Raw genomic sequence first — 12042 nt, forward strand, 5'->3', positions numbered from 1 at the left:
TAGCTGAACGTGGCCTTTCAGTCTTTTCAAGACTGTTGGCTCTGTCTACCCCGTAAGGGATATAGACGTGATGATATGTATGTATGTATGTAAGTATTTTATACCAATATGCCCACTAACATTATCTCTTCGAATGTAACTTCGTGGTATGGGTAAGTAAATTAAAAAGATTGTAGTCAATGTTAAGACATAAATAATATGAATCTGAATAAAACCAAGATGTGAAAAACGGGATTGCAATACTCGTAATTAAAAAGATGGTCATGTTGGTATAATAAAGTGTCACGAGGCACTTATGTACCTACCCTAACGTCAAACTCGATATCAATGGCACATAAATGGCACATTAATTATGCTTTGGCTTTGAGAAAACTTTAGTGCAATCCTTGCATGAGGGCACATTGGTCGAGTTATGTCGAGTGCATTGATTTAGTACTTAAGGTAAAACACCCAATTATCGACACTTTAGCGACGCTCACTAACAATATCTACCATTACTTTGGTTTTTGTGACATTCTGTGGTACTTTGAGGTATTGAGTAAAACGTCAGGGTGTATTTTATAATATTATAAAGTAAAAATAAGCGTCAAGTTACATAATAAAGAAATATATCAAATAAAAAAAAAAGCTGTCGTTTTTCCAATAATCGACTGTAGAGTTCCATTTATCTACACCCACTGTTCGACATATTCCAGTTATCGTCACCCAATAATCAACCTATTTCTAATACGCATAGCCAAAAATATCTGTAAAGCCTTTTTTCTAGCTTTAAAAATGTAAGAATAATATTAGGAAATTATATGATGTAGAAATTAAAATTAAGTTTTAAAAAATCAGTCATTTAATAATTGTGAAAACATAATGATATGTTTAGTACAATTTATAATTATTTAACATAATTTCAGCTTAGCTGACAATTTTTACTATTAGAAGTATTAGGTATCATCGCCTCAAATGTTAAACATTCGTAAATAAAACATAAAGTTCTTCTTAATATTATTTGACAATTAGTAACAACAGTTTAACTTTTCCTTAAAAACAATGGCAACTTTTAATCACAGACTTGCTATAACTTACTAAGTAAGTACCTTCTTAATAATAATCAGTCTATATTAAGAGATCTTGCCAATAGCAATTAAAGCAAAACTTATATCTAAATTAAATCACAAATTGTTATATTAGTACTTATTTAAGTAGCCTTATAAAACTAAGTTCTTGATGGCTTGAAATTCTTTAAAAATCTTAAAAACAAAATATTCAAAAAGTCTTATTCCTCTTTAAATATAATAAAAGTTAAATAGCAAAAGGTAGATATTTTTTCATTTCGGGTATCGTATAGAAACCCCTTTTATTGCACAGCACTGGTGGGGATATTGCCTCAATGATGTCAGACTTTTCATAAAAGATTTTATCTTTTTTTTCCGGCCACTTGTATGTGTTTCCCACTGAAAAGGTCATTGTACTAATTTCAAATCTATTTCCACGAATACCTTCTATTACGCCTGGGAAGTATTCCCCTTCATACCTTATTATGACATAGTTTCCAATGGAATATTTTCTAGATTTCTTAGAAAATCTGATCAGTGGCACATCTTCGGATTGAGTCGAGCTCTCAGATTTTTCATGTTCTGTTTTTTCTGCATCTATTTGCATATCTAAGCTGTCTTCACTTTCTGCATAATGCACTTCAATGTCCGTATTATCTGAAGATGTGTCATCTGGTTTAGATTTTTTTATCTTTTTCCCTTCCTTGGTTTTAATTTCTTTCTCCATCTGTCGTTTCTTTTTTTCTTCCGTCTCTCTCAGTTTTAATAGTCTTCTTTCTTCTCTTTCTTTGGCTTTAATTTCTTTTTGTTTCTCTTTTCCTTTTTTTCAATGTCTTTCCTTTCATTATATTCCCTCCATGGTTTACTTGTTATAACAAAAGGAATTTTTTCCTTCAGTTTTCTTTTTTTTCCTTTGTTTTCATCTTCTCCTGGCCAAAATAAATTTCGCTTAAATGGTGATGGAATAATATATGTACTTTCTCCTTTCTTTTGAATAAATTTTGTTGTCCCAGGTATTGCCAGCTCTTTCAAAGGTGTCTTTTTTATGGAACTTTGGTTAATTTTTGATGTCTCAGGTCTTGTCAGCTCTTTCACGGGTGTCTTTTCTGCAGAACTTTGGCCGATTTGAGAATTCCCAGGTCTTGTCAATTCTTTTGAAGGTGTTATTTTTGTGGCAATATCAAACATAAACGTATAAGAACAGGAAGTTGAAGTTGTTGGAATAGGATCATTTAAGTTAGAACTTGGGCTAGCGACAGTCAATGAATTATCCAGTATTTCTCTAGATTTTGGAGCGTCATTTGGGGTGCAAGTGGATGTGGTTGCGTCATATCCTGCATTAGATAGAGTAATATGTGGTAAATAGTCATGATCTAGTTGTATGTCAAATTGATATTGTACATCTGTATCTGCATTTGTAGCAGAAAGAGATTCTGCAGGATTGATTTCATTAGGATTTGGTATTTCAACGAGGGTCTGGGGTGAAGTAGATTGCTCATTAACGTGACCTGAAAGTTCAATAGCTTGCTTATTACTAGCCCATATTATGTAGAGCGATAGGTCTTCTTCATTTAAGTGAATGTTTAAATTTTGTCTGTCTTTATAGTAAAGGTCATTAAATATCTGCAACTTTTCCTTCTGTAGCTTCGCCACTATTTCTTTTTCTAGATAATCAAAAAACAATATTTGTTCTGACGAAGCCTCCTTCTTGTTGCGAGACTTTATTTTGGAGAGATCGACGTAGTCAGGGCCAAAGGGATACAATCCACCAGCGCGGAATCCATTTTTAACAGAACTCTCTGTTATTGATTCCAACGCTGTCTTAAGAACAGGGGCAAAATCTTCTCTTTTTAAATTCATTCCTAAATGTTTTAATTTCCAATCCTTGACAGCTTTATTCCAATATATTTTCAATGGCCTGAAAATAGCTAGGTCCATTGGCTGAAGGATATGTGTGCTATTTGGATATAATGCCACGATTTCTATGCCATTTTGAGCACAAAAGTTCGATAGGTGTAATGTCAAGTGAGATCTATGGCCATCCAAAAAAAACAAGACGGGTTTTGGTATATTTTGCTGTAATAACCATGGATTAAAAATGTTGGCAATGTATTCAAAAAATGTACTACTACACATCCAGCCACTCGGAGATCGTCCCATAGCCCAATCTTCTGGAAATTTGGATGAAATTGTGGATGGAATTCTTTCATAAGAAAAAACTACCATTGGAGGTGCTAATTGTCCAGCGGCATTTCCGGTAATTAGTACCGTCAAGTTATCTTTTTCATCTCCAGAAGATTGGTAGACGTGCTTATCACCTTTTTTTGCTAAAACTTTTCCGGCTTTGGGTGATAAATAAAAAGCACTTTCGTCTCCGTTAAAAATTCGCGACGGATCTTCTAATATCTCTCTAAGGTTGTTTTCCTGAAGATAAGAGCTCACTTCCCCAAACCAACGTTTTATACCTTCTTCTGTAACGGCATCTCGTGCTGTGGTCAAATTTTGGGCCGTTCTCTCAGACAATGAAGGATGTCTCTTAAGAAATAGATTGTACCATTTCTTACCGGGTCTATTGTCGGTAAAGGGAGTAGTCTTTTTTTGGTCAACGATGATACGTTGCACGCTATCAAGCAACTCATCTCTAGTAATAGGAATGTGTCGTTCAGCCATGTCCAGTATCCATTTTTCTAAAATAGCTTCCTCTTCTGTTGACAAATATGTACTAGGGCCCATAGAACATTCAATTGGAGTTTTACCGGAAATTTTATCATGTAAGGTGATCCTGGGAACACCAAACTTTTTCGCTGCCGTTGAAATTTTTTCACCTTCACGGACGGCTGTAATAGCCTGCGCCATTTGTAACGGCGTATAAGATTTTTTGGGTGCCATTCCTGCAAACAAAATACTGATGTCGATTACTGGAATTTCCAATCATCGACACAGCTGTCGAATATTGGAAGCAATATTTCGATTTTAATGTTATAACTATTTTTAAAAAGCGCAAAAATAACTTAGCAAAAGGATTAATTAAAATGCTCAAGTAAAAAAAAAAATAAGTTTCGACATTCGTCGAAAATTGGAATTTGGCATAAAAAATAATCCAATAATCGACAGTCCTATTTTCACAGCAAAGGATAACCTTACCATTGAAAAAATATTACTAAAATGTTGTCAACTTGTGTTTTAACTCAATAAATAATTTGCTTTTTCGGTAGATTATTATAAATAACATGTATGAGCTATATTTCTCACTCACCTCCTTAGCGATTTTGCTAATAAAACCGGATTTTATTAGGCCACTCCGCCAGTCGATGTATCGCTCTACACCATTTTATTAAAAATGGCCGCATGACGTATATGTCATGGGCGATGACATCTTATAATCCTTGTCTATGAGTTATCCTTGAAATGCGTTCGGAAATGCTAAAGAAACTCTTATTTTTTAAAAATTACTTTTTTATTGTCGAGGAATGGTGCTCTGTCGGGCTTTGGGTGTTTTACCTTACATGTGTTTTATTTTGTATTTATGATTTAAAAATCAACATACATACATACATATAATCACGTCTATATCCCTTGCGGGTAGTTAGAAATCGCTACCACTTTAGCTAAAACAAGAATTCCATATTTAAATAAGCCTATACTTTCGGTATTCTTATAAACGACTATATCCCTTGCGGGGTAGATAGAGCCAACAGTCTTGAAAAGACTTAATGGCCACGTTCAGCTGTTTGGCTTTATGATGGAATTGAGATTTAAACATCAATGTCAAGACAAATATACAAGATCACGTCTATGTCTCTTACTTTAATTTCTTACAGGGTAGACAGAGCCAACAGTCTCGCAAAGACTAAATAAATGCACCTAGAATAAATTGAGTTCTGGTCTACTGGTACTTAACCGAAATTGATTGATAATAGCGGATGAAGAAAAAGAACAACGTGTATAAGATACTGAGAAGTTGTAGTCTCTGCCAACCTCTATCAGATACATCTTTAGCAAATATTTAAGTCTTTTCTTGCTTAAAAAGGCATCTTTTATTCGGTAAGTTTTATACCGAATAAAAGATGCCTTTTTAAGAAAAACTCAAACTGGGTGTTTAATTATATCTGTTTTTAGCAAATAGTGTACCATTTTGGACGGATTTTTAAGAATTCTTGCGGAATCAAAAGGAAAAGCATGCTTTCAACTCGCCCATGTCCAAATCTGAACTCGAATAATATATCGGTTTTAAGACAGCTTTACAACCGTCTATGTGGACTGACGCGTCTTTTTGTATGTAAATGATTGCTCAAGATAATTGTAATTTATATACGACCATTACTGTTAAGATAGACGAAGTAAATGACTCTTTATTTGAAGTCGCTGAGTTAAAAGTAATAATTTTATTTCGAGTTAAAGCTTTAAATTATTCGCGCAAGTGAGTATAAAATTTAAATAAATTACTATAAGTGCAGTAAAGTTGGTCAATTGCTGGGTGTTTTGAAGGCTCGCCTCAGGTTACACCGCCACCTGTGGCATTCAATGTGGAGCTTGAGAATTTATTATTGAAATCATTTACAATGTAACAAAAATTGTACCGGAGATATCTTTCATGAGGTTTCTTTTTGGCATGGAAATTATGTTTATTTTTATTTCAAAGTTTATTGAGCCCTGAGGCCACAACATGTAAATGCTATTATACATGCTCTTTCATGCAACATTTGGAAAATAGCAGATAAAAGAAATCAGGTGTCAGATGTATATAAAATATGTGTGGAAACCGATGACAATGTTTATCAAACTGCCAATGAATAAATAAGAATGCAGAGTGGTTAATTGGTTGACTCTGAATGACAAGTCTCGGATTCTACTCTGGTCAGGTCAAAGAAAAGAAATTTCTGAAACATCTAAATAGTAATAGCGTTATTCCTTGAGAGCTAGGCAAAAAAAAATATAGTTCCATTTATCATGATTCCGATATACATTTTTCGGTACAAGGTCGTCGATTTATGTTTATTCTTGACTTGAACTTTAACGGGAAGAATGTTTATTATTTTAACCTAAACATAGATTTTTTTTCTATTCCAGGCGGTGGACGCAATGTCCAGCGGGAGTTGTTCCGGGCCCGGGGTCTGCGGGGGGGCCCGGAGGAGGCCGCCTCCCCCACCCGAACCTGCCATCTCCCTGGCAGCAGACCTGAGCGAGTTGAGCTTGGACCAGGGCTACCACACCTTGGCTGACTGCGGCCCTCCAAGGAGAAGAAGGGACAATACCTTGAGCGATGCGCTGTGGTTAAAGATCCTTTCTTATATCGAGGTAAGTCGTTTTGACGACCGCTTTAGTATTCTGAACAGAACGCTGTTTTCTCACAAAGGGATCAGGCTCTCCTGTTTTTGTTCCAAAAACATGGCAGTCGATCTGTTAAAACCTCTTCAAATCACCTACCTACATTAAGTTCTAGAGATTTTGAACTCAAAAATAAGACGATAATGTTCTTGAAAAAATAAAATGAATATAGTTCGGCTGAGTTCTGAAGATCTTCATTTTGATTTTCTAAATATATCAGATTATATACATTAACACATAGCCAGTTATTCTTACAAATTAAATAATCAATCTGAGTTTTTAAAAGTACAAAGGGAACATGTGTGAATTGGCTTATCGTGTCCAATTTGTTCATATCTTAGAGGACCAATTATTTCTATGATAATGACACACTTACTGTATTGCCGTGTGACCTACATGCTGAAGTATCTACTGCTCAATAAACCTAACCCCTATATTTCATCGGGACTACTAACTTATAAAGATGGAACATATGATCGGAACCGTATCTTGTGCCGTCTCAAATATATCAGAGTTACCATTTTACTGCTTTAGCCGTGTGGTTAAAGCAAATGGGGAATTTCATGTCATCATTTAGCATTATCTAAAGCAAATTTGATGGTCTGTTTGGCGTAATAGTTGGCATTTCTGATTGTGAAACATAGATCCCGAGTCTCCGAGTTCTATATCTTATATATAAAATTCTCGTGCTACATGTTCGTTCCCGAACTCCTCCGAAACGGCTTGACCGATTCTCATGAAATTTTTCTGAGCATATTAAGTAGGTCTGAGAATCGGCCAATATCTATTTTTCATACCCCTTAGTGATAAGGGTTGTCCACCCTTAACATTTATTTTTTTAACCAAAAATTACTTAAAAATTATTTATATGGCAAAACAACGTTTGCCGGGATAGCTAGTATGTAATCTAAATATGTAAGATAAGACTGGCTGACTGTTTAGTCAACGCGCTATAGGGAGAACTCCCTGAAATTCCTGTAGCGAAGGAAATAAGTGGAATTTTTCTCACGCGGGCGAAGCCAAGGTCAATTCAAAAAAGTTAGTTTTCCAAATTGAAATAATTTACTGCTTATACATAGCACGTTTCAAAATGCTCTTTGACTTTTTGTAGTACCAAATTTTGTTACTTGGGATAGTTCTACAAATCTGGGACTTAAATCCATGATTACGTCAGGTACATGCTTAGTCAGTATGACATGCATCAGACATATTTTATCCCATTTATGGCAAAAGGAAACCGTAAGTAAAGTACATAGATTATTATTTGGCTTATAAAATTTTAAAGTAAATATACCTATCATGTCCATACCGGAGATCAAACCCAGGTCATGTAATTCAAAGAGAAACACAAGTGTGCCAAACAAGCTGAACATGCCATATATTTTAACAACTTTTTGTTTCAAGTACTTTCAAGCTGGTGCGAAAAATAAGATAACTTACACAAGTGGCGCATGAGTAGGATAAATGGGAGAAAATTGTTGTTATCGTCTCGAAAAGTGAATAGCGTGCGTGAGTGGGCAAGGCCGAGTTTGTGAAACTGTAATTTATTTTCCCTAACTTCTGCTTGGTATACATATATGACATACACATAGTCACATATATAGCACTAGGGATTTCATGATAAAAAATAAATATATACTGGATAAACAGATTAAGCAAGCCACATACTTAGTAAGGTGAAGACTTGTGTTGAGGGATATACTGTTTTGTGTTTTAAATATTCAAGACTCGGGCCAATCCGCAAAAGTTCATTTTTTATCATATCCTGGCAGGGATTTGAACCAGAGACATACTGTGTCACAGACAAGCGTAATACCGCTGGACCACAGAGGCCATCATAATAATGTACATAAGAATGTCTCTTCCCTACTCATAATAACGTATTCCCAACGGGATTCTCAGCTGTTTGTTTCAGAGCTTGTAAGTGATTACGCTGAGAAAATATATAACTTTTTACAATGCTTGCTTGGAACTCCCTCGGGATTTGTCGATGTATTAGTGTTATACTTTTTTTTGACAAATGTATCTTGTAAGTGGTCCTTTTTGTAATCTGCTCAAAAACTCGAAATAACAAAGCAATTTACATACGACAGTATGGTTCCCGGCACTGGAATAGGACTCCTCCATCTCTTTCCCGTGGATGTGGTAAAAAGGCAACTAAGGAATAGGCTTAAAAACTTGGGATTCTTTTGTTAGGAGATAGGCTAGCAACCTGTCATTATTTAAATCTTAATTCCATCTTTAAACCATACATGGAGGATGCAACCGGGACTTAAGCCAGGGGGAAGAATCACGACTTTGCCCTACGGCGTAGACAGAGCTTACGATCTCACAAAGACTGAATGGCCACGTTCAGCTATTTGGCTTAATGATAGAATTGAGATTCAAATAGTGACAGGTTGCTAGCCCATCGCCTAAAAGTGGAATCCCAAGTTTATAAGCCTTAATAATTTTCATTTACCTATTAATGTACCGTAGACCACATGCAAATGATATATATCTTTGATACGTATGAAATAGAAAATGGCGTTATCTTTAAATTACATCGCGGTATCTTCTATACGCATTATTAAACATAATAATTCCCTTCATACCTCGAAAACGAGTACCGTAGGAACGAATCGATCAAAATGTGCCAATAAACAAAATACATCCATCAAAGTCGACGTAGGTACACGAGGTCTGTATCACTTACTTAATAACACCTATATCGTATTATTCCAATAACTTAATTGAAGGCACGTTGGAGTGGGAGGGCCTAGATGTGTACCTTGATAAAATCTGGGATCAAATCCTGGTGACAGATGTACAAATCCTGGTGACAGATGTACATAAAGTCACGTCTTTATCCCGTGCAGGGTAGACAGAGCCAAAAGTCTTGAAAACACTGAACGGCCACGTTCAGCTGTATAGCTAAATGATGAAGTTGATATGCAAATAGTCTGGTGACAGGTCAGGTAAATAGAACCCGAAATATGATGAGCTTACATGAATAGAGTTATGAATGTGGATGAAGCGAAATGAGTATGCAGGGATCGTGCCATGTGGAAAGACGTAGTCTCTGCCTACCCCTTTGGGAAAGCGGCGTGAATTATGAATGTATGTAATCTCATATAAAAATTCATCGTATTTTTTCCTTTACAGGTATCGGACCTCTGTCGTGTGTCAAGGGTCTGCAGACGATGGGCCCGCCTTATCAGCAGGTTGACGACGAGGCCAGAAATCTGGAGGCGAGTGAGGGCCTCAGGGCCCCTGGACATCGCGGCTCGATGCGCAGGCGCAAGGGCGGGGCCTTGCGTTACTGCTGTGCGGGAGTGGAGATCCAAGGGTTGTATGGTAAGTAATCCTTTTTTAAATTTTGATCCAATTTGGTTAACTGATTTTTAACTTTCGCTTAGCATTATAATATCCATCCTACTAATATTATAAATGCGAAAGTTTGTATGCCAGTATGGATGTTTGTTACTCTTTCACGCAAAAACTTCTGAACCGATTACGATGAAATTTGGTTTGTAGGTAGCTGAAGACCTAGAATAACATATAGACCTAGAATAATTTTTATCCCGGAGTCCCAGAGTGGGATTGATAGGGTTTCCATGCGGCCCCTAGTAAATAATAAAGGTATTAAACACGCACGTAAACATGTAAACATCAAGTCGGTGACCACGGATCATTGTAAATTGATTCAAAACGTCCAATTTGGTTACATATAATTTTAAAATAGACACAAAGGTTATGCGACAGTAACTTAATTATATTATCTCGACTTTCGTACTGGTTCTGCAGAAGAGAAATAAGTACAAATGTTAATTGCAATTATGTCTTTACCCGTGCCCATAGAGATGCTTTATCGGCATTTTCTATAGTGAAAAACCATAAAAAAATTGCACTTGTCGCGCATATAAGACAAAATAGGAAACCAAAAATTGCTCACAAAATTTTTGCTACAAATTCATAAAGATAGGTTACTTTTTAATGCCGGTTTACTATATTTCGGTTTTAATCAAATTGAGTGAACAGTCTTGATATTATAAAATGGAATGTTTTTGAGGAAAATGATTGAAAACAAAGCGTATAAAAATATGCACCTGCTTGTTCAGATGTCAATATCTTATCCAGCCTGTCTGCGGATCCAACACGCTATGATAAAATTATCAGGACTGTTGCTATCCGCTTCGTTTGATATGCAAGGCACTTCAAGTAAGAATACATTTAGTTATACCTAAGATTAATTAAGCTGGCGGTGGTCGAATAGTCAAAAAGCTATCGCTGTTTCGCTTTTTATTATGACGTGAAACGGGACAGCGATAGTTTTTCGCGCATTTTTTTTTGTAAAAGGCACAGGTTTTAATCGTACCGCGGCCTTATCAATGACTCCTTTCTTAGTTATGCACAAAAGTTAACTGATTACATGCACATTATTGCAACTGGATTTTTAGACATGTATCATTAATTTTAATAGCAAATTGTTCGACTTTCATAGCTGACATCATACATCTTCATGATACCATAGAAAACTGGCAATTGTCCAGACTTGAAGTTGTATATCACCCAAAGTAAGAAATCAATTAGTGGTAATATAAATTCAAATTCTTCAATTATATAAATAAATTTTCTTACTCAGGTAACACCAGCCGCCTCCCAACTCCTGGTTTCCGCCTTTAGGAACCTGACGCACCTGGCCGTGACAGGGTCCAGCAGTATGGACGCTAGGTCTTTGGCGCCTTTAATCACTGACCTGGTGGATTTGAGGCATCTTGACCTTACTGGTAAGCGATATACGATAACTGGTATTCATACTCGTACATACCTCATACATACATATAGTCACGTCTTTTTACCGGAGTAGACAGAGCCAACAGTCTTGTAAAGACTGAAAGGCCTCGTTCAGCTGTTCGGCTTGATGATAGAATTGGGTTCAAATAGTGACAGGTTGCTAGCCCATCGCCTAAAAAAGATTCCCAAGTTTATAAGGATATCCCTTAGTCGCCTTTTACGACATTCATAGGAAAGAGATGGAGTGGTCCTATTTTTTTATTAGTGCCGGGAACCATACGGCAAAGTGCATAGTGCATACCTTATACATACATATAATCTAGCGTCTTTCACGGAGAGGTAGGCAGAGACTTCTCATTTATCGCGAGCTCTATTATATTATGCCTCTTCCATTTTAATGAATACATTCATGCAAACACGTTTCTTTTAATAAGGTATCTTTTAATTAGTTCAAATTTCATTTTAATTTGTCTATTTTTTAATTACCATATTACAAAAAAGGACAACATAATCTATATTTACATTTTATGCATGACATTAAATCCACGGAGGTTTGTCATGTGCAAAGGCTCCTCAAATATTTCACTACTAGAACAGAAAATAACATACATACATACATAAAATCACGCCTCTTTTCCGGAAGGGTAGGCAGAGACTACCTCTTTCCACTTGCCACGATCTCTGCATATTTCCTTCGCTTCATCTACATTCATAACCCTCTTCATGCAGGCTCGGCGGTTTCGGGTACTTTTGACCTGACCCTTTACCAGGACGTCCTTAAATAAACTGGTTAATAACTAATTTAGTAACAATTTAGGAACTGTCTGTGTAGGAACTGTCTATTTGTCCGCATACAATTCAGGTCAGTTACTTTTACAAAGGTAATATTGTT

The 12042-nt window shown here is 36.0% G+C and overlaps 2 protein-coding genes across 2 annotated transcripts in view; one reads left to right on the forward strand and one right to left on the reverse strand.

Moving 5' to 3' along the window:
* LOC106134429 (F-box/LRR-repeat protein 7) overlaps positions 1 to 12042 on the forward strand; it is a 47725-nt gene that overhangs the window by 28824 nt on the left and 6859 nt on the right. The window contains exons 2-4 of the mRNA XM_013334492.2: positions 6117 to 6344; positions 9519 to 9710; positions 10999 to 11143. Coding sequence (XP_013189946.2) covers positions 6129 to 6344; positions 9519 to 9710; positions 10999 to 11143 — 553 coding nt within the window. The 5' untranslated portion in view covers positions 6117 to 6128. The remainder of the gene's footprint in view (positions 1 to 6116; positions 6345 to 9518; positions 9711 to 10998; positions 11144 to 12042) is intronic.
* Positions 443 to 4538, reverse strand: LOC132902945 (uncharacterized). Its single transcript, XM_060949983.1, has 2 exons — positions 4303 to 4538; positions 443 to 3937 (listed from the first exon to the last, which is right to left on the reverse strand). Exon 2 carries the CDS (start codon positions 3933 to 3935, stop codon positions 1809 to 1811), a length of 2127 nt encoding a protein of 708 aa, XP_060805966.1. The 5' UTR covers positions 3936 to 3937; positions 4303 to 4538; the 3' UTR covers positions 443 to 1808.

This window comes from Amyelois transitella, chromosome 20, assembly GCF_032362555.1.
Source record: "Amyelois transitella isolate CPQ chromosome 20, ilAmyTran1.1, whole genome shotgun sequence".
Lineage (NCBI taxonomy): Eukaryota > Metazoa > Arthropoda > Insecta > Lepidoptera > Pyralidae > Amyelois > Amyelois transitella.